Raw genomic sequence first — 23,640 nt, 5'->3', positions numbered from 1 at the left:
AAAAATATTTTTCGACATTGTAAATAAAACAGATTATTGAAATACGTTTTATGACTTCAGTTTCCTGCAGGTCCCTTCATAATAATGAAAAGCAAATTCAGATCTGCAGAGTTTGCTGAAAGAGACCCCTTTGGAAGGTTGGGCAGGTCAGATATACTTTAATGAAAAGTGAATGTCTCAGACTAGTTTAATTTTCTTAGAAATCTTCATAATAGAAAAAAGAAAGAGGTCACGAAGTGATAGACACAACGAAATAGAGGAGTGGTTGAAACTGTCAGTGCAAAGTCACATACTCATATGTTGGGATACGAGCTCTCTTCATTTTATCAAATGATCATAATCACATCTATTCATTTTACAATCCTGCTACTAGCATTTTATTCAGACTAAAACCCCTTTAATTCGGGTGAGAAAGCAGGGGGTTTTTTTAGTGGCTTTTGCACATCCTGTCATGCCGGTGACTGCGTGCTGCTGCAATAGACGCATTTTGCTGCTTTAAAGTTAACGATTAATCGATTAATTGATCGTTAATTTAAACGACGATCGATCATGGAAATGATCGAAAATTGACATCCCTAGTTGGGATAGTGAGTTTGAAAACTGTCTGACAGGTCCAGATGGTCTCCTAATGCTTGTCCTCTGTTTAACGTTGTTGTTCTGTCAAGCTGTAGTCCACAAGAGAGATGAGGAAAGCAGGTTTTTAGATGTGATTTAACAATGTAGACCTGCTTGTTGATAGACAAACTTCTGATGGACTAGTCTGCATTGGATTTAGTCTCAGGCTCCCTGTGAGCTGCCTGAATGGAAGTCACTGAAATCAGTATCCAACTAATTTAAATACTAAGGCTGAGAATTGCTACATTCTTTTTAATATTTGCTTACAATGTTTTATATTAATCAATATATAAAACTGAAAGGCTTAAAAAGTGACTCTAATTATAAACTCAAAATTCTAATAAAAAATAAAGAAATAATTTATTAAAGGAAAGAAAACAGCTTTTTTTTATCCCCACATGGAAAAGTGTTAAAGAAACACATAAAACCATGTATAGGTTTCAAATTGATTTGCATAGGATATCATGATAAATGTCAGTTCTATACGCCTGCTACTATCATGGTAAACAGAAACATGCTGAATGTTGAATTATGGTAACCCAATGCTTTAGTAATGATACGTAATTTACAAGTAAATATGAATTGAGTTGCTTATTTGTGCTTCTACACTGCATCAGCAGCTTTGGAGAAACGGTCACTTTGCGTGGTACAAATTTATTTCAAAGAAAAGTTATTTTGCACATTGCTTATCTAATTTAATATACTGTACATTAAACATACTGCCTCCTGTGGAAGCTGTTTCTGCCATGGGATAAAAAAAAAAGTAATTGTCACTTTATTATTTCACAATTCTGACTGTTTTTCTCGCAGTTCTCGAGAATTGAGATAACAATTGCAAGGTAAAGTCAGAATTTTGAGTTAAAAAGGCGCAATCACCTTCTCTGGCAGAATTGCAGGATATAAACACAGAATTGTGAGATGTAAACTTGCTGCGAGTTTGCATCTCAGAATTCTGAATTTATATGTCACAAAAGGTCAGAACTGTGAGATAAAAAGTCACATTTACCTTTTTTATTTTTGTTTTTTATTCCATATGTAAAAACGTGATATTGGCACTTTTGGTAGCGACCTTTAATCTGAACAAAATATAGATACTGGCCTCTTGTAGTTTCTTATATCTGGGATTCTGAAGCCCAGATGGACTGAGCAATACATCTCTTCTCTCATTGGTCAAATGACAGAGGTGCTTAAGGAAGAGCAGCTCTATTGTTCAGTCTTTATGGTCTCAGTCTACCCAGAGTCCACCTTCCTCAGCCGATTTTCCTCTGTCAAGTCTGCTCTCCCTTGAGCATTTTGCATATTGTACAGTAGCAGCACTCCTAGCGCCACTGATTAATTGCCTGAATAAATGCATTGTAGTCACTTCATTGTATTTCAAGCTTGACAAATGAACACTGGAGCCTGTTTCCCCAGTACGCCTCTATTCAGCCATTTTGCGAGTAAATTTAAATCAGTTGTTAATATGCAACAGAGCAATTGGCGTCTTTATTCCTGATGCATATGTATAAGTTTAACACTGTGTCGTTAAATAATTGAATATTTAACTCTAATTGAACTGAATGAGGTCTGGCTGCTCAGGATAGTCTGGTTTCCTTTTGGCAGGCTCGAAGGAAATGAGCAGAGGCGCTGTGAGGTGGCATCTTATCCAAGTGGCTTGTTGACCGATCGCCTCAGGTTAAACCTGTATGTCCTCTGCACCACAGCCAGCCTGCTGTGTCTATTCAGCACACATGCACTGCCGCTCACTTACTCTCTATTTAACGCAGCAGTATAGCTCCTCAGCTCATGACAGCTGTCTCGTTTCAAACATACTGGCCAGGACCTGGCATTTACATTCACTCCCGCAGCAAATATGGTAATCATTGTGATTTAAACCGGTGTTTAGCCGTTTGCTCTAAGGGGATATGCCCACGAGTGCAATTCAACTCTCTGCTGTACTTACACACATGCACCAGTGCGTTTGGTTCAGCAGAAATAGAGCCATTACCGTGATCGATGATTTTATCATGTCAGCTGTTTGCGTGCTGATTTTCTTCAGCCGTGACTCTGGATCTTTTGCTCATTTTATCTTGTGTATGTTTTATTCAGGGGCACCGGAATTGTGAGTGACGTTGTGAACTCATGAATATTAATTAGCACGTATTGATGTTGGTAGGTAATATTCTTAGACCATTTAAGTCACATTATTTGATTAATATTCACAAATTAAACCATCACTTTGCTACTATTCGTAAACTGATATTCTGTGCAAATGTGTGTGAATTGTATGGCATTGCAGAAGGCTTTTTTTCCCGCCAATATCAAGCCAGTTTTATGTGTGCTCAGATATTTTAACTTTTAAATATTATTTAATTCTGAAATATCAAAAATGAAACCATTTAAAAATACAATTAAAAATTATAAATTTAAATGAATGAATGAAATTATTAAACATCAAGTTACACTTTTAAATGAATGAATGAATGAATGAATGAATGAACGTTTGATATTTTATCAGATATTTTTATTGATTTTCAAAAATTTTGTCAAAATGGAAATGTAAACCCTTTAAGTTGATACATTAAGATTATAAATTGTATAAAATAAAAATAAACAAATAAAAAATAAATAAAAATAATTTGAGTTGTCAATTGACTGACATATCTCACGTCAGTCAATTGATAATATAATAAAAAAATATATAATAATTAACAAATAAATTAAAAAAATTAATCAAGTTGTAACTTGACTGACATTTCTCAAACATGAGGATACAATACATAAATTGAAAAGTAATTTTGGCCTCAAACTGATGTGAATGACATTTTAGCATCATTTTACTCAGTACCGGTTTTAGTTTGTAGTTCTTTGAGCCATGTCTGTGAAATTTTCCAATGGGTTTTTACAATAGCGTTCTTTGAGTAAAACAGAATCTGTGTGCTAGCAGACAACAGATTCAAATACACATTTGAGGATGAACTGTGCACGATTAGACTTATCAAGATGCTCTTGATTTCATATTTTCTAAAGAGCAGGAGTTTGTGGAAAAGTGTTATTAACAGCATTTAGCTGTGATATTGACTTTGACGTGTTATATCATTAACTTTCCTTTTATATGCAATATAAAGTTGAAGTAAAAGAGACAGATTGTCAGTCATGTATTTCATTAACCTCTCTTACTCACCGTCACTAAAACAATTACATGCACTGATCAACAGAACACTTGTGCTAATTTCTGAGGGCGCTGTTTCAATTGCTTCCAGTTACTCGCCCATTTAAATTCATGAAATAATAAACATATGAGCTCCCCTTCAGTGCTCTGTATACTGTAACTCCATCAGATGTCTGATTAACAAGGGACTAGGCTTGGACCGTGGTCTTATATGCCAATTACAGGCTGATAATGGCTACTTAGCAACATACTCTAGTAAATGCTGCTGGGATTTTTTCCCATTTACATATATAATGAGTGGAGATGTATTGGGTTTTGGTAAATATCACTTTTGGCTAGGATTTCTGTGATATATGAGGTTTCAAACTCATTTACAAGCCACAGTTGCAGGGCAGGATGAGATCACCTTAAATCTCCACACTTCAGTGCATCGTAATTATGAAAATGCACGATTAATCCAATTGAGCAAGATGCAATACTTTGTCATCTGTTGACTGTTGCCTGACGTGCTGCTTGTTGAAATGAGCAGAATTCATTGAATACCCAAAGCGTGCCTGTGGTTGCATTCTTCAACTCCGATAATACAAGCATGCACAACAGAAATGCTTACAATCATTTATGCATGCTTTGTTTTGTCTTGGCAATGTAAATTCCAGGCAGAACTCGGAGAGAGCCGTGTAGTGGGCGACTCAACCCACACAGTGCTGACTGGGTCTCTCTGGCCCACCTGTTCCTGACAATGACCGCTCAGTTCTGGGGTCTGCACTGGACCATCTGGAACAATGGAGCGAGTCTACCATACAGGAGCGGTGGAACTGTAAAGACATTAAAGTGTGTTTAAATAACTGTTGTCTGTGTTTTTTGTGTTTATGGTGAAAGTTATGTATGGAACCAATTGTATACCCTCCATAAAGAAAACCTCTGAAAAGCTGAAAGACAAACTGTTGAAAACAAAAGCTGAATTTATTGAGCATTGTGTTCTATACCGTGTTTTTTTTTTTCTTTTAGGCTAATTGTTTTCTTCATTGTTGTGCTGCATACGCGATTTAAGTAAAACCGAGTTAGCGCATATAAAGCATCAAGCAAAATACAGAATGGATTAGAATATGTGGAGCGGAGTGAAAGTTTCCCATCTGCTCTGCGCGTTTTGTAATAACTCCATTGTAATTCCAGTCAAAGTTTTCCATTTTGCAATACCTGCTGCCTTCACACTCACTGGTATGAGAAACCTCATTAATTCCTAGCCACTTTACATCTTTATATAAACACTGATGTTAACAAATTTAGAACTTTTAAGTCATTACTTTGAGTCTACCAAACTTATTCAAGGTGTGACCGACCATGGACATCACTAGTAGGCTAGAAATTATTTTACAGGGGTTACTGAAAGTTACGTAATTACGCCAATTGGTGGCGACAAGTGTCTCTTTGTAAGTGAATCACTGAATTGGTCAGTCAACCAATTCGTTCAACGATACTGAATCAAATAAAACGTAAACGCCAGTACTGTGCATTGTTTGGAAATGTTGTGGCTTTGTTTGGACCGTTTTCCTTTGTGGAGCAAAAATTGACAACGTAACTGACAATATTGTGTGTAAAATGTAAGATGTCAAAATTATTGATAGATGATGATCTAAATTCACTTTTAAAAGGAAACGGTTATTTTTAACCAGGCCAATTTTAAACTACCTTATTTTTCTCATAAGAACGGTAATTTGTAAATTTAATGTATCTGGCTTCCGGTGTCATCCTTCTAGCTAATTTTAACAGTTCGTTTTGCTGCTTGATATTGCAAACTAGTGTTTCTTACCATATTGTTTTAATGTATTATCTTAATTATGGACGCACTCCTTTGTAGCGCAAACAGTTTTACTCTTTACCACACTTTCTTCTTGTCATTTCCCTACTTCCGCGATTCAAAATAAGGTGGATAGATCGATGAACACTTTTTAAGGAAATGGTTATTGTTAACAATGCAAATTTTAAAAGACTTTGAAGTCAGTCATAAATACCAGTTGACTTAAATGGAGCATATTTTACTGAAAGAGCAATTTAATGCTGTGCTGGTGTCTACCTGCCTCTTTCCCATTATTCACTTTTGAAAAATGTCTTGTGTAAAAATATCACAGAGCGCAAATAACATTCAAGTTGTTAATGGCCAAGTTCAAGTTGGTTAATGGTTACGTTCAGCATTATTACATCATTAAATAGCTCTACTGATGAATGATGCCAACTACCGAATGACATTGTTTAGACTATCCTGGAAATTCATAATGCAATTTTCCAAAGTGTAATTTAACCTAATTTGTCAAGGTAATGGTTTTAGTAATTACATTTAATTCACGTTTTGCACCATTTTTGCTGAGCTAAACGCAACACCTCGAGTGGGCGACAACTACTACCTCTGAGCAATTTGTGCTGGCACACACAAAAACGGCTTTAAGACATCCTAATGCTGTCCTCGCACTCTGAAACATTCTGCTGATGTGCAGTTTGTTTGTATGACTGACTTTCCTCAAAAATGCTGGTTTCTAGCCTGGGATATAAGAATGAAGTCTGTTCCTATTCCTTCTGCTGTTCGATTACAGAAGTTCATAAAATGCACAGTTAAAAATGTAGTGTTGTGCCTCAGCGCCGCTGCCTAGCTATAATTATGGCATATGACAATACGCTTTGAAGCATGAAAACGCGTAGTATTCTTCCCTCAGCAAATTCCAGCCTTCTTTCTGCTCCTTTCTATCATTGCGCTGCTGTTATGTCAGGCTGAAAGTGTTATATCAGTTGCTAATGGTTATTTTGACACATTAAATCATCTTTCATGTCACTCTGGATGTGAAGGAGTTTCATGTGTCTCCGTCCCTCAGCCTATTTCTCTGTCTTGCGATGAAGATTTGGCTTGAATGGGCCTCGTGGGGAAACACATTCAGCAGCATGACTGAGCAAGACAACGGATTTTCAGTCCTGCATTTGCACATTCACACCCTGTGCCGTCTTCTAAGTGTCACTTGTAAGATTCCCTGTTGGCTCGAGGGAATGAGAACCTGGATTTTTTTACTTAATATTTGCCTTTTTCCAGAGGGTCACGGGTGCACTACGTCCTGTTCAGCCTCGGGCTGGGGTGACATAACAATCCCGTCTCATAAAGCCATGATCGAAGACTCTCCAGACAGAGTAACATCTCAGCCAGCACAGCAGCCACAGGGCTTCTGCTGTGCTCTAGATCACTTCAAAATGAGGTTACTGTCTAGCCGGAGTCATGCCTCCTTGGGGAATGATAATTTCTTATTCATTTATTAAATGGAAAGGATAAAAATGGTCGTTGTGCCTTTGTAACATTTTCCTTAATTGTTTTTTGATAGTTAGTCGCTTGCTTTCGCTTGGCAAGCTTAAAGTCTCGCACGTCTGGATCCGAGCCAGAGATCTCATGGTCAATAAGTGCGAGGATCTCATTTGATATTAAAATCCATTTGGAGGCAGTTGCAGAGTTCAAACTTGGCATTATCCAGCAGTTCAGTGCCAGTGGTGAAATGTGAATGCAACCATAGTCTGTGGACGCTGTCATTGTCTCCGGGACCCTCATCTCTCAGTGAAGGACGGCTCACAGGCTGCCTCTGAAAAGCCTGTTGTTTTTCCCAGAATGCCGGGGAGCTGAATACAAGTGATTATCATCCAAGATCTGCCTGCTTTCTATAGCCAAGTTCATTCATCCTCTCAGTGACAATCGATAATACCTGGCTAAACACAGAGATTCGATTTAAAAAATAGTTTCTTTTGCACTATATCCTAGAGCTTAGTAAATTTAAAAATCATTTGAGGCATATATCAATTGTCTGATGTAGCAGATCTGTTTTTTTTCTTGTATGAATGATGAGCTCACAACAATGCCCTCAGCAAAACATGCCATTTCATGATGTTCTTCTTAATGTGTGTTTGTTTACAGGAGGCAGAATGGCATTGCGATGAGTTTACCAAAGGAGCCTGTTTCAGTCGAGGCAAATCAGAGGTAAGCACGTCTGAAAAGTACAAAAACTGTCGCTGGGGTAGTACGGTTTAAAAAAGGTACTAATATGTACCTTTTATGTGCTAATTTGTACTTTTATGCACCCTTTAGGGATATAAAGTTGCATAATCACAGTGACATCTTTTGTACGTTTCCTTCTGAGAGTGTTTTTAAACTCTCCAAATATTTCATATTTGGGTTAAATTGAACACAGTGTGAGAATTATAAAAGGATATTTTGGGGGATACATTTTTTAGCTAATTTTGGAAAGCTTGGAAAGATTTTTTTTTTTAAGTAAATTAATACTTTGATTCAGCAAGAATGCATTAAGTTGATCAAAAGTGACAGTAAATATATTTCTGTTTCAGATTATTTCTGTTTCAAATAAAGGCTGTACTTTTGAGAAATCCTGAAAAAAAATGTATCGTTTCCACAATTTTTTTAGCAGCAAAACTATTTTCTACATTGATAATCACTGATAATCAAATGTTTCTTGAGCACCAAATCAGCATATTACAATGATTTCTGAAGGATCATGTGACACTAAAGACCGGAGTAATGGCTGCTGAAAAACTGCTTTGTCATCACAGGACTAAATTACATTTTAAAATATATTCTAAAAGAAAACAACTATTTTAAATTGTAATAATATTTCTTAATATTACTGTTTTTACTTCCTTTAATCAATGCAGCTTTGGTTAGCCTAAGAGACTTACTTCTAAAACTAAAAAAATCTTACCAACCCCAAACTTTTGAATTTAAACATTTGAATTTAAATTTAAATTCATAAAAATTAATAACCCTTATAAATCTTTTTTTTTTCTTACAAACCTTAAATGTTGGATTGAAAAAGGTTTCAAATGTCTTTGTTTAAACTTTACAGACAAGCAAATTAATGGACCAAGAACACTTCACTTCCCAGAATGCCTTTACCTGCCATACCTCCTATTATTTCAGTGCAACTTCCTGTAAGGTGTGGTCAGTTTAATTCAGATTTAACCTGTGAATCGAAAAAGAGCCAATTTTGAAATTCTGAATTTTGCCTAAACCTGCTAGACAAACGTCTACTATTTTGACTTTTTAAACAAAACACTTTAAAAATAAGTTTAATGCAATGTTTATATCCATAATAGTATCTATATGTTTTAAATAACATCCAATACTGATCCTAACAGAAACCACTAAAGTGGCATCCTGTTGCTATAGTAACCACCTCAGGCACAATTTCAGTTACCATTTGGCGCCACATGGAAATATGAGCTAACTAACTTGTAATCTGACCTTTTGTGGTTACTGAAACATTGTAATATGTTTCAGACCTACCTTTTGTTTTGACTTCCATTGGTGGGGGGAGGGGGTGAATTCAAACCCCCAAACCCCACTGTAATTCACATCCTGAATGAAGGTTATTTTAAATATTACCTGTACTTAAGAAAGCAATCGCCCTCCTAAAATAGCTAACCCATTATTTATGGCATCGCTCTTGCTCAGGCATTCCCACATCTCTTCCACTTTGCTATGGAGCCGTTTTCATGGCTCTTCAGCACTGACTCCCTTGTGTTTTTGAAGGCTGACTGAATCAGATCAGATTTGTGCTACAAAATGTTTCTTAAATCTCCTTAATATTTCACTTCCAGCTCTGTCAAACATGAGATGGAGGGTCCCCCTTTGCTTTATAGTATGCTACACTGAGCTGAGCCATTTTAAGTCATATGGGAGCTGTACAGGGACTGTGTTTGGGATTGCCGACCATCCTTCCAGCCTGGGCCGAGCCCCAAGGTGTATTTCTAGTGGCCCCCGTGCGGTTTCAGCCTGTGCGAACGGCCCCATGAGTGTTTTTTTTTATTCGCTTGTGAAACGTGTTCTGAAGCCCGTAATGAGTTGGATTACTCTGAGCAACATGTGATTGAATTTCCGAATTGCAGGAGGAGGCTGCCGTAAGTTGCTTGCAATTGTGGAGTCTTGCTGTATCGACTGCACATGTGGTGGCTCAGAATATCTCTAAAGTAATAGTCCAAAAAAAAAAGAATATTTGGTTCTAAAAAAGTGCCAGACTTTTTTTTCTTTTGTGGAACACAGAAGGATTCATTTTGAATGATGTGCTGGTTGCTCTTTTCCATGCAATTACAATAAAGATTTCAAACTTCAGAAGGTACACAAAAGCACCAAAAACTATACTAAAATGCTGTATTCCAGATGTTTTGAAGTGATATGATAGCTAGGGCGGGGCGATATGGCTTAAAAAATGATCACGATAAAAGTTTTCATATCAGTCGATATTGGTAATTATCACGATAAATTCAAACGTTTTATTTCCTCATTTTTATATGGTGAAATGTAATTATTTGGACTGTTTGAGTTTTATTAAAAATAACCATTGGTCTTCCATAGTATTATACATTTAGATCATTATAACCACAGTTAAACCAAAGTTAAAATACCATGGTAAAAATTTTACCATATTATTTCTAGGTATTTGTATGAAAAACAGTAGTCTAAATACATTTAGTATAAATACAGAAATGCTATATAGCTTAATCACAAAATACTCTAATTATATTCCATTACTCCTTTAATACATTTAATTCATGTCTACATTAATAATATAATAAAATGTCTTATGATTGTCCCACATTTCTGCCAAAATACCATGGTGCAGTTAGTGTTACTACAGTAAATCCATGGTAAATGATCGCAATTTGTAGATTGAAAAGTCTTCTGACTGTATCATTGTGCAGAGTGTTTCTGCTGTTTGTCAGCACCATTTCATCTGGGCCCGTATTCACAAAACATTTTATCTTACCACTAAGAGTGGTTTTTAGCTAAGAGTTTTCTCTTAAAACCTATTCACAAAGCCGCTGAGACAAACTTTTACTAAGGAATAGAGAGAAGTCTTAAGCTAAGAGTAAGGGCGGGGTTGACCTCGTTGCTATGGATGATGTCAGCATGCTTACTAACTATGCACACAGTGATTGGCTGATATTCTCTGTCAGAGATTTATTCATAATATTGTAGAGCACACTATTATGTTGCCGTATTCAAATAAATGTTTACAAATAAAAATAAGAAGTTAATTCCCACATTCAATTAAAGATTTTAAAATGCAGGATAAGTGTCACTAATTAAACAAGTATATGTTCAGCTAATTGACAGCCTCTTACATCTATGCTTTTCAAAAACAATTAGCGGATATGCATATAAACAGCCTTTTAATTAACAGAGTAGAATAATCATGGCTGATAGTAAGACATGCAAATGTAAAAAAACAACAACAACAAAAAACAAACAAACAAACTGGACACAAGAACAGCTGTTACTTCTTGCCCCACTGGTTAATGAAATCAAGGATATAATCAAAGGAAAATTTGGAGTTGGGGTAACCTCCAAAACCAAAGGTGATACCTTTTTAAAAGGTCATTATCATCAAATGTTTCTAAAATGTTTACGTTCAGAGGCAGATTGCCGGCAACAGCCATTTTAGGAATAGTTTGTGGCTTGGTCTTAGTGACTTAGGAGTCCTCTTCACGACTTCTAACCTTTCACAGATTTAGGAGCTAGTTTTAGTGCTAAAACGCTTTGTGAAATACTCTTAGAGCAAAAATTTAAGAGTCCTAAATTTAGGATTGACGCCCATTATTTTTAAAATTTTCTCCTAAATCGGCGAGTTATGAGCTACTTTTAGCCTTAAGATGTTTTGAATACGGGCCCTGGTTTTAAACTAGTTTAAAATCACAAAGTTATTTGTTTTGTTAGCTGAATTCTCGCACTTCACAATGGATCTCACAGCGTGTGACCGAGACTCATCAGCGAGTAAACGCATTTGCTCTAGTGAGCTCGCACTGCGCTGCCGCTTGAAATGTAAACTTACCAGATCAATGGTCCGTGTGGCGCAGTTCAAATGAGTAGCACTGTTTCGTTCTGCTTCTGGCGCATAAACATTATATCGAACATTTATCAAACCCTTGTTATCGTTTTATCGCAGGAAATTATATCGCGATAATTAACGTTATCATTTTTCCGGCCAGCCCTAATGATAGCTTTTTGAGATCACTCATAACTCGATCACTCTGAATCATTCAGACCAGATCTGTGAACCGAATCAGTCGATTAATTTAAAAGTTCTTTATGAAGTTTAAATTCTCTCATGATTTCACAAAGCTATCGTATGGCTTCAGAAGATTTGAAATGTAGCATGCGATTTGTATGGACCACTTTTATGATACTTTATGAAGTTTGAAAGCCTCAGTCCTCTAAAGAGGGACCAGTACGATTCTTCAAAATCCTTTTTTTGTGTTCCAAAGAAGAAAGAAAGTCATACGAATGGAACAATATGAGGGTGAGTAAGGACATAATTTCCTTTTTTTTTTTTAAGTGAACTATTCCTTTTAAGACTGTTTGGTTGTTTTACACATCACAAAGCCATATGAAAGTTTTTTTTTTTGTTTTTTTACTATACAAAACATTATCTTTAATCTCTTTCAACCGCTGCATCTGGTTTCCTTGAATCTGTTGTTTCAAGAACAAAGGAAAGTGTTTGATGGAGTGAATGGTGTTCTGTCGACTTAGTATTGTTTGTAATGCAAACAGTGCATAGCAGCCACTATATTACACTATGGAGTGTAGCCATCTGTCAGGGGTTTTCATAAACATGTCACATCGTGATGTGGTAGGCATATCAAATCTCCGTTTATTTACACATAAAGCAAAGCACTGCCCTCCAGCCAAATTGCATTAGTAAATGTAAATCATCCTTTTCTTTTCAGGACTCCGCTTAGTGCAGGGAAATGAACGGCTTCACGGGTTAACAGCCATTCTGATGAGCAAATAAAGTTGACCCACTCAAGCACTGCCTTGGAACACCTTTAAATCAACAGAGAGCGAGACGGGGCGACAGGGTTTCAAGTATTTCAGACAAGCATGATTTACTGGCTCATAAATTCTCAAAAAGCCTTGTAAAAACACACAGAACTGAAGCATTACGGTTCAAGAAGTCCTGCCGCTGGTCTAATATAGCAGAAAATCTGATTGGAAGACAAATGCAACCTAGCTTCTGTACTGTAAAGGCTTTGAATTTCTGGAGTTTGGCCAAAGTCCCTTTAAGAGAAGCCATTTCACACAGTGACCATTTTGGAAACACCACAGACAGCTATTTTTGCTAATATAGCTTCTACCTACAGTGGAGAAAGACAGAAGTATTTAGACCTGTTTGCATTTTTCCTCCTTTTGTTTTTTACAAAGATTACATTTTGAAAGATTTCATGTTAAAACGTCATTCAAATCAAACAATAATGGTCTCATAAATTTGCAATGAAATAGAAGTAGTGACAAATCTTTTTTTCTGTATTGTCAATGTCAGTGTCACTTTATTTGTAGAGCACAATTAAAACAACAGCTGTTGGCCAATGTGATGTGCATAATATAGGTCAATACTCAATAAGATAAACACAAACAAACAAAGAATAAACAACAAAAAAGCCACTGCATCAATTAAAAGTTATGGAAAAAGATTTGAGTTTTGATTTTTCAAATTATATACAGTTGTTGCAATTGTGGACTTACATCTAAATGTAAAGGATTATCAAAAAAAAAGTCAAAGTTTAAAGAGACTAAATGATTAGAAAACTCCAACATACATTTTCAGAGAGAAGCCAGTCATTTCACTGGAAGATTGGCGTCATGTTTTTTTCTTTTTATTAAAACATACACGGATGAATTGTTGACAATACGATCAGTAACGTCCATTTAGAAAATGTATGTAGGGTGAATTTTCCTATTGATGAATATGACTATAATTTCACTCATTCATTCATACAATATTTCTACACTTGGGAAAAATAGTCAGTGCTAATGGAAAAAAGGCTTGTCAAGATTTTGTTTGAAACAATTTAAGTTCAATTACCAAAGAAATCTGACAACCGGACTTCTTTTGTTCAAATAACTGTTAAAAATATATATTGTATAAATTTAATATATTATAAAAGTATACATATTTATTTTTAATATAACTGTTAAAAATATATGTATATATAGGCCTATTTTTTTCTTTTTCTTTCTTTTTTTTTTTTTTTTTTTAGAATTTTCCATTTTTCAGGCTGGTTCTATAAATGAATGTTTTAGAATAAATAAACTTTTTATTAGCTTTAAAAGGGTTAGTTCACCCAACAATTAAAATTCTGTCATTATTTACTCACCCTCATGTCTTTCCAAACTCATAAAACCTTTGTTCATCTTCGTAACACAAATTAACATATTTGTGATGAAAAGTGGTACTGTCCTGAATGCGAGTCGAAGACTGACACGGAAGAGAAGAAATAGTTGAATAAAGTTATTATTTTTGTTTTCTTTGCGCACAAAAAGTATTCTCGTAGCTTCATAAAATTAAGGTTGAACCACTGATGTCACATGGACTATTTTAATGATGTCTTTACTACCTTTCTAAGTATGCAGGGTCTATGCAGGGTCAGAATGCTCTTGGATTTCAGCAAAAATACCTTAATTTGTGTTCCGAAGATGAACGTAGGTCTTACAGGTTTAGAATGACATGAGGCTGAGTAATTAATGACAGAATTTTAATTTTTGGGTGAACTATACCCCTTTAACAGAAAGGCGGGTTTTCTATTCATAGTGTGTTATGATTTTGTCAACACACCTTTTTCTGAGTTGGCTCAATTTTGCATTTGTAATGCTAATAGTCAACACTTTTGCTACCGCTTACACATTTTCCCTTATGTCTTTTAACAGGAGGAGTGCCAGAATTACATCCGTGTTCTACTCGTCAACGGCGACAGGCTGTTTACATGCGGGACAAATGCATTCACTCCAATTTGCACCAACCGCACGGTAACGTAAACGCATCAATGCACTTAATATAATGCACTGGCTTCCTAACCTGATGTTATGCTAGCTTCGTCCCAAGTTCCCTCTCCCACATTGACCTCCTTTGACATTTTCATCGCTGCGTGGGTTGTGTAGCATAGCATGTGGTATTTCAACCAATGCCTGTGGTTTATTTCAATAAACGTTTGTTCGTGCTTCACCTCAGAAGAAGCTTTCTTGAGATCTAGACAAAAAAACAACAACAATAAGAAACAAGGCCTGTTTTTCTTATAAAGTGGGAAGTTGTAGTATCTCTAAGTCTCTTGTCCTTTGTGGAAAGTTCACACTTGTTATGCAGGTGTTGTGCGAGTGTTTGCACTTTATCTTTGACGAATTTTTCCAACGCATGGGTTGCAGCATAGTTGCCACCTATCGCAATAAATGCCACTCAATGCGGCTGATTGAAAGATAAGCATCTCCACCAAGCACATTTACTGACATCCCCCATTATTCCCCCTCACATCTCCTAGTTTTCATTCATGCATGTAAGTCTCTTGTGCTCGAATCCCTGAATTTGAATGACTGGATTACTCTTCTATCCTTTCCTCAAACCTGATAATGATGATGACATTCGATTCGCGTACTATGGCAATCATCTCCTCGGTGGCTCTTTGAAGGATGGCAGGAATTATTGACTCAAAGCTAATTCACCCCAGGGATTTACCATTATAAGTACCTCGTGCCAGCAGGAAAGGACTTAGCGAAGCCAGGAAGGCATGAGCGAAAAGTCTCCGTCGTGTCCTTGTAACGCCGCCAGTAAAGCCGCATCTTTAAACAAGCGACTATCGAGGTTGTAGTGCTGCTCAAACACAGCTGCCGCTCTCCTGAAGAGGCGTCTTTCAACCCTCTCCATTAATGTGCATTATGGGTAGTGTGCCCATATCTGCGAAGGCTTCCGAGTGCTATTTGTCAGAAGGTGTTCCATCAATAAACGCCTTTCATCTTTCTTCGCACCCATGAAAAGGCACATCCGTTCGGGTGTTGGCTCGGGGAGAAGTATCTCCCTGGCACCGACGCTTCAAAAGACTGCTTCGCCTTGCCAAACATGCAAATTCGCCTGACTTTATTGCCAGCTAAATGGACTCCGGGTCCTGAAGGAAGCCGAGACACTTCCAGCCAGGTTTTCTTCGAGCGAGCATCAAGGATAATCCCCCTTTACATTGATTACACAGGGCAAGTGTTGTGGCCGTCAGCTGCATGTAAAATAAAAGCATTCAAGAGAGGCCACACAGGATCTAATCCGCCTTCGGGACAGACCGATAGGGTTGAGCACAATGCAGTATGTCAGATTTCCTGGTACAAAAATAAGCTAGTCACTGAAGGCATGACATTTCAAGCTGCATAGATAAAATTTACTGCTGCTTGAGATGTATTGCTCAATTCGAAAACCATTCACTTGTCATTTTTCTGGTAACAGATACCAGATGCATATGGAAGGTAGGAGCGTCATTATAACAGAAGCTTTAACTGGATTTTTCAAACGTGTTTTTGATGCCAATTTGTATCACATTTTTAAATATGATGAACAGAATTTGGCTGTGCTCTCAAAGGAAAATACTCTCCCTTGTGAATACTGCAAAAAATGATTTTCTTTATTGTTTTCCATTACAAATGTATAAATATTCTTAAATCAAGATATATTTATTTGACAAGGAAAATTACTTAGATATTAATATATCGTAGATTCTTATATATCTAGTAGCAATTACTAGATATTAAGTCTTGTTTTTTTAATAAATATCAACATTTAAGAAAATATATGTGCATGCGTGCGTGCGTGCGTGCGTGTGTGTGTGTGTGTGTGTGTGTGTTGTTTTATGTTCAAAATCTTTTAATTTTGATACATTTTACATTTTAAACAAGACTTAATGTCTTAGGTAATTTGTTTCTCAAGTAAATGTATCTCATTGTTTAGTTTTTTTTCAGTGTAAATATAAAGAATGTTTAGATGTTTCTACTAGAAAACAAAACAAAAATACTGAGTAAGAAAATTATTTTTTGCAGTGATAACGGAAGCAGTCATTTACATCAGTGGTTCTTAACCTTTTTTACCTCAATGCCCCATTTTGTCCACAATAATTTCCCATGACTTTTCCAATTGTACGTGATTCACTGGATAAGGATTTACTCACAATTTATACCCAATAAAATATTTTAGAGTCTGGCATATATACATATTTTAGAGCTTGGCCGAAATGCATATTAGACTTTTCCATGTCCACAAATCATACTTTTAAAATGAGGCTTTCTCATATAATCAGGTTTTCCAAGAAGTTGCAATCCTGTTTTTTGAAAGACAAAAAATAGTTGTTAAGGGGGTGATGAAGAAATATATAGATTTTTAGTTGTTTTAGCTTATTTCTATGCTTGTTTGGTCTGATTGTAAGTCATTTTAAGGCCCTCTTGGAAGTTTGCCGAGGTTGAGCCTGGTTGAGAACCACTGCTTTAAACCCATATGGTTCACTAATGGCTTCTCTAGTAGTTCAGATGGAGAATTTTGTGAAGGAACAGAAATCGGTTAAAAAAACTTGGACCAGCACGAAAAGTCATACTCGCTTCCTTTGGTGGCATATCCCTTGTGCTTATTGTATACAAATGGAAATTACCTTCCTGTCATGGTAGCTTCCCATTGCTGGCTAAATGTCACGCTAAGCAAGAATCAAGGCTTTTCCGTACTGCACATAAGAACAGAACGGGTGTGTTGCGAACGATTAGCATTTAGCTATTGCAGCCGCCACTAGGCGTGACAACCAAGTAATGAGATAAACATTTTTGCCGTCTCACAAAATAGCACACAACACGGCTGGAAGTAGGCAGAGCGTTTCCACAGTAATAAATGATTCGAACGGTGAAATAGTTTTCATGCCACATCAGCGCCTCGCGTAAACAAAATTAGAACATCTTCGAGATTTCTGTCCGTGGAAATGTTTGGACGTATTTCTCTGTTCAGACTCAAAACAAACTAATAGTGCGTTCAAAATTATTTATTTTATGATTTGTATTCCGTTTGTATTTACTAAGATATATACTAGCCTTTCAGGTATAAGAATTCCAGGGTGTCTGAATTCAATCTCTGTTTCTCTGCACAGCTGACTAACCTGACCGAGGTCCATGATCAAATCAGTGGGATGGCACGGTGCCCCTATAACCCTCTGCATAATTCCACTGCCCTCATCACTTCCAGCGGGGAGCTGTATGCCGCCACAGCCATGGACTTTTCCGGCAGGGACCCGGCAATCTACCGAAGCCTGGGAGGACTTCCACCTCTGCGTACTGCTCAATACAACTCCAAATGGCTCAATGGTATTGTATGAAATATATTTCATTCAATTATGACATTACGAGAAAAAACTAAAGTCCTTAATAGCAATCAAGTGACTAATTGGTCTTTGGAAAATGTGGCACAAGTTGTTTCTTTAAAGGTGTCATCATTTACTCACCTTCATGTCATTCCAAAACTGCATGAATTTCTTTCTGTAACACAAATAAAGACATTAGGCAGAATGACAGCCTCTATCACTGTTCACTTTTATTGTATGAAAAAAAGATGTAATGAAAGTGGCCAGTGACAGACTGACAGTGAGTCTGTCAGTCTCTAACATTCTGCCTAACATTGGCTTTTGTGTTCCATATTTGAGCTTCTGAACAACAAAAGGAGGTGTAAATGATGACATTTTGGGGGGTGGAGGGTGAGATGTAAGTTTAAGTAGCACATCTGTTTTGAAGAGCTCTGCAGTTGTTCTCAACTGGTGGTTCACAACACAAAAATAGGCTGCAGGTCTGTTCTGATAAGGTTTCAAACATCTGCAAGAACAAAACTAAATGTAACTTAACAAATAAATGTCGGATCATTTGTTGTTGACTTCAAATAGTGAGTATCTGGTCAAGTTTGACTGTGTTTTGATACAACATCAGCCATATCATAGAAGGTAGACAAATTAGCATATGCCAACATGAGTGGGATGTGCAACATGCAATCATCCATAAAAACGATGAACAACACTACAAAAAAATAATACAGTTTTAGTAATTTTAGTCACCTGTTGTGTCCATCTTGCTTGTTTTTGCTGGATTATGATGTTAGATTTTGGCACAAAAACAAAATTGACCATCTTAAAGGAACAGTTCATGTGAGTCCAGTCCTGAATTACCTTAATTTCTTCTGTGGAACACAAAAGATAATTTGAAGATTGTTGGTAACCAACAGTTTTAGTCACCATTTACTTCCATTATATGGACAAAATAAACCACTTGAGATATTCCTCAAAATATTTAGAAGAAAGACAGACATACAGGTTTTGAACAACATGAAGGGGAGTAAAAGATGACAGAATTTTCGTTTTTGCATGAAGTATCCCTTTAACTGTAGACATTAATCTTTTCTCCAAACCTAAACATCAACGTCCAAATTGAAAAAACTGCCTGAGTTGATGGGTTTAAAAATTATTATCAGAAAATCTCGACAGAGAAGAATTCCACCTGATTTACATTTACATTACATTAACTTTTTCCAAATGATTTTTCCTCCTTCATGTTGTGCAAATGTGCAAAGCTCCTCACCACAAAAGAAAATGAATTTGCTGTCAATCACATCCACCTCCTCACTTTGAATCTTACGAAGCTGGCCATGACGGTTGCTCTTTTTGCCTTTGAGAGGCTCGTGCGTTCATCTGTTTTGAATGGAGAACGATAATTAAACGAGTAAGCTCGCTTTGATCGTTTCTCACCGTAACCTTTCTCTTCTCCCACGACAAATGAGTTCGTCCATTACCTAAGCATAAGATTAATAAATGCATCTCGATGGGCCAGCGGTTCTGCTCCATGTGCAATCCGTTATTAATCACTGTCATCTGTCCCCCGTTTCTGTCAAACTCAGAGCCCAACTTCGTTTCCTCCTACGACATCGGCAACTTCACCTACTTCTTCTTCCGTGAGAACGCCGTGGAGCATGACTGCGGCCGGACGGTGTTCTCTCGCGCCGCTCGCGTCTGCAAGAACGACATCGGGGGCCGTTTTCTGCTGGAGGACACCTGGACCACCTTTATGAAGGCCAGGCTTAATTGCTCACGGCCGGGCGAGATTCCATTCAACTACAACGAGCTGCAGGGAACCTTTTTCCTGCCTGAGCTTGAGCTTCTCTATGGGATTTTCACTACTAATGTGTGAGTAAAGCACTTTTTGATCACAACACACAGTTTTAAGATATCCTCTGTTATGTTCAGGGTTTCAAAGCACAAAAGTCAACTTATGACCCATTATTTCCTGCAGAATGTCAATTTTGTGGTCTGCATTCTCAGCAAAAGCCTGTTATTAATTGCATAGTTTTTTTGTGAGGGCACTATCATTTTAACACCATACATACTTTTGCTTACCTGCTGTTATCTCTCTGGTAGTGTGTGATCTGTATCACAGTCAGCCATGGACAGATCCATTTTTCACATTGTGTTCCACTATGCTTTAATGATTGTCAGTGAAAACGTGTTGCATATAAGTGTGTGTGTGTTTGTGTGTGCTGACTGCCTGCTTCTGACTCTGTTCTCAGCAACAGCATTGCCGCATCAGCAGTGTGTGCCTTCAATCTGAGCGCTATTACCCAAGTGTTCAGTGGGCCTTTCAAGTACCAGGAGAACTCACGCTCCGCTTGGCTGCCCTACCCCAATCCCAACCCTGACTTTCAGGTAAGCACCCAGAAAATGACAGTCACTTTTACGGACAGTATGCATTCGCTCCATCTGCTTTAAAAGTTAAGTGGCACTTTCCACAAATAGGGTACAGAATAGGGCCTGAAACTCTCAAATGGTCAGTGAAAGGAGGTGCTTAACCTTCAGAGAATGTTGATCATCATCCTCTTCATCAAGAAGTCATTCTGAGTTTTATTTTCCATTATTTGATGAGACCCTGTTAACAGCATTTGTTGTTTAAATGTTTTTTTGTTATTTTCTAATAGTAATCATAATTATATGATTTTTCTATTCAGTAGAAAAAAAATTATGATATAATGAGTAACCGGGTTGCAAATTTGATTTAAAAAAAAAATATCAAAGTGACAGTAAAGGCATTTATAATGTTCCAAAAGATAGAACTTTGCATTCATCAACAAATCCTTAAAAGGTATCACAATTTCTACAGAAATACTAAGCAGCACTACATTTTTCAACGTTTTCAATATTGTTCACTAATAATATGTTTCTTGAGCAGCAAATCAGCATATTAGAATTATTTCTGAAGCATCATGTGGCATTGAAGACTGTAGTAATGCCTGCTGAAAATTCAGCTTTGCATCACAGGAACACATTACGTTTAAAAATATATTAAAATATTTTCTTTTTTTATTATAATAATATTTTACAATATTACCATTTTACTGTATTTTTTATATTTTTGCAACCTTGAGAAAGTGACTTCTTTTAAAAAAAAAAAATCTTACTGACCCCAAGCTTTTGAACCGTAGTGTAGCTCGGGAGCAAATGCTGGATTTAAAAAAAAAAACAACAGCACAATTTTCCCATTCTGATCATTTCTCTTAAAATAATACAGGTGACAGGGTTAACCTTGACTTAATTTCAGTCAACAGCACAATATGTGTAAAAATAAATAAACACACACACACAAATTGTCTTTTTCCACAATGCTGTAGGAAGTAATTAAAATTAGTTTGTAATATAAATATTTGTATTATTTTTAAATAATGTATTTGTAAATTGTAACATTTGTATTATTTTGATTTTTAACTACCATTGAGGTGGGACTGGTCAAAATCACCATATTTTAAAAACTACATACATTTCATTCTAGGTTAATAACAATAAAAAATGTGGGATTTGTCTCTCTGCTGCTCTAATGCCAAATAATACGGTATTTGTGAAAAGTGCCAGGTTTCTTTCTGTTAGCAGCACTCCAGCGGTAAACAACCAAAAAAAATAATTGACTTTCTCACCTCAACTACCACCAATGTGTGCCCAATTAAAACGAGATGCTGACTGAAGTTTTTCGTTTTATTGCCTCATGTGTTTGCCTGATTATTCTCCGGAAAAAAAGAATATGTGAGATTAATTTTTATTTTTCTTAGCACTGTCCAATTATCCAAAACCCACAAACATCTAAGTCTGATAATGTCGATGATAACGGAAGGGAGACAGATCAAGTCATGGTTCCTCAAGCCTCTCTCATGGTCATTAATTTGCCTCCATTTCCATGTCTTTGTAATTCTCATGAATTTATTAATAAAGTTGCCAGCTTATAACATTTGTGGCTGGACAATTACAATGATAAGAGCTAATAAAACCAGTATTGATCTCCTGTGGAGTATTGCCAGCCACTTCACAATGACTGACTCTGCAGTGCATAGTTTTAAGACTTTCTTCCGAAATCTAAACTCGTGGTCAGAATGAAGGAATGTATCTGTGTCTAAATTGCTGGTAATTGTTGGAAGGTTAATCTAAAGCCGTTAAATGTATTTTAATGTGACGTGAGATCCATGTCCAGGCCCAGATGGTCTCTGCAGACTTTTTATTTACATTTTCCAAGCTGATTTTTGGTGAAATTCTCCAGAATGTATTTAAACATAGTAAATCATGTTGAAAACCAGTTCGATTACATTTCACCTCTAATAACAAACACACAAGGGCCAGATGTTCTGAATGACGTGTTCAGATTCTTTGAAAATCTTCAGCGCTTTCTGTTGGAATTGGGTGCAGATTCTATGCGGGCCTGGTAATGACCCCATTAAAATGACTTGACTACCATATCTAAACCCTTTAAAAACTGTCTGGTCAGTATGGACTTCTTTATTGGATCAGCTGAATCAGACTTTCTCGTCTGGCTTATTGAAGCCGATCTCTGTGACCTGATAATTAAGTTTCCGAAGTCCACGTGAACGTCTTTTACTTCATTCTTTTTCTCTTTGAACCCCAAGGATTCATGATGTACAGGAGCCCCACTTTATCTAGCTTGCTGTGACATCGTCATCAAGCATTTGTCCATGTTGTTGAGGCCAGATTTACGAGCTTTAAATTTATGTCTTCCAGCATTGATGGAAAATGGCTTGCCGTATATTCTGTTCTTGAAAGACCAACATGCACCCCATTTGAGTAGAATTATGCCTGCGTTGATCTCCAGCTGATTGATGTTGATTATATGTGATCCAAGAGAGAGTGTGAGTTTTGTGAGGCCAGCTAATTTGTTTCTCCGTATAAAATCTTATTCAGGGAGGAAAACAGTAATTTAGGGAAACAACTGCTAGCCAGTTTTCTAAATGCTTTTCTATAGAAGAAATTATCATGATTTCATACAACAAATGGGTTCTTGGGACCAACAGCTTTTAGTGACTTTTTTTGCATTTCTTCACAGACCGTTAATCCTTTTATTTTCTTATCGGCATCTCTCTGTTTGTATCTCCCTTGTTCTTTCTCAGTGTGGCACTATAGATTACGGCTCCTATGTGAACTTAACGGAGAGGAATTTGCAGGATGCCCAGAAGTTCATTCTGATGCACGAGGTGGTGCAGCCCATCGTTCCTGTGCCATACTTCATGGAGGACAATGTGCGCTTCTCCCATGTGGCCGTGGATGTAGTGCAGGGCAAAGACATGCTCTATCACATCCTTTATCTAGCAACAGGTATAGTACCACATCACCTTTACATAGAAAAAAGAGGAGGTCTGTGCATAGCGTTAACATTTATGCACATTTAATATAGTCTAAAATAAGCCCTGCATTAGATATACGTTACTGATTAAGGTTAATGGAGTTGCAGCATAAGATGCTCTACTAATAGCACACTACTTTCTGCAGAATTGCAAATGCAGTCCATTAGTTGTGGCAGATGCTTATAGTGAGTGATCTGATTAGTATAGAAGCTCATTTCCGCCTCAGTCAAAACTAGAAAAGTTCATTTGTAAAATAAAGTTGAAAATAAGAAATAAAGTCACAATTGAAAAGTTTTAGGTATGTATATATATATATATATATATATATAATTTTTTTTTTTTTTTTTTTTT

At 36.7% G+C, this 23,640-nt stretch overlaps 1 protein-coding gene across 1 annotated transcript in view; it reads left to right on the top strand.

The window, feature by feature from the left end:
- LOC107662556 (semaphorin-5A-like) overlaps positions 1-23,640 on the top strand; it is a gene marked incomplete at its 3' end in the record, with an annotated part of 88,021 nt that overhangs the window by 21,675 nt on the left and 42,706 nt on the right. The window contains exons 5-10 of the mRNA XM_016452620.1: positions 7,707-7,769; positions 14,508-14,606; positions 17,732-17,945; positions 19,519-19,804; positions 20,185-20,320; positions 23,056-23,260. Coding sequence (XP_016308106.1) covers positions 7,707-7,769; positions 14,508-14,606; positions 17,732-17,945; positions 19,519-19,804; positions 20,185-20,320; positions 23,056-23,260 — 1,003 coding nt within the window. The remainder of the gene's footprint in view (positions 1-7,706; positions 7,770-14,507; positions 14,607-17,731; positions 17,946-19,518; positions 19,805-20,184; positions 20,321-23,055; positions 23,261-23,640) is intronic.

Source organism: Sinocyclocheilus anshuiensis, unplaced genomic scaffold (assembly GCF_001515605.1).
Source record: "Sinocyclocheilus anshuiensis isolate Anshui unplaced genomic scaffold, SAMN03320099.WGS_v1.1 scaffold1197, whole genome shotgun sequence".
Classification (NCBI taxonomy): Eukaryota; Metazoa; Chordata; class Actinopteri; order Cypriniformes; family Cyprinidae; genus Sinocyclocheilus; species Sinocyclocheilus anshuiensis.
The sequence above is the reverse complement of the archived record's forward strand: the minus strand, read 5'-3'. Positions and strand labels throughout refer to the sequence as shown.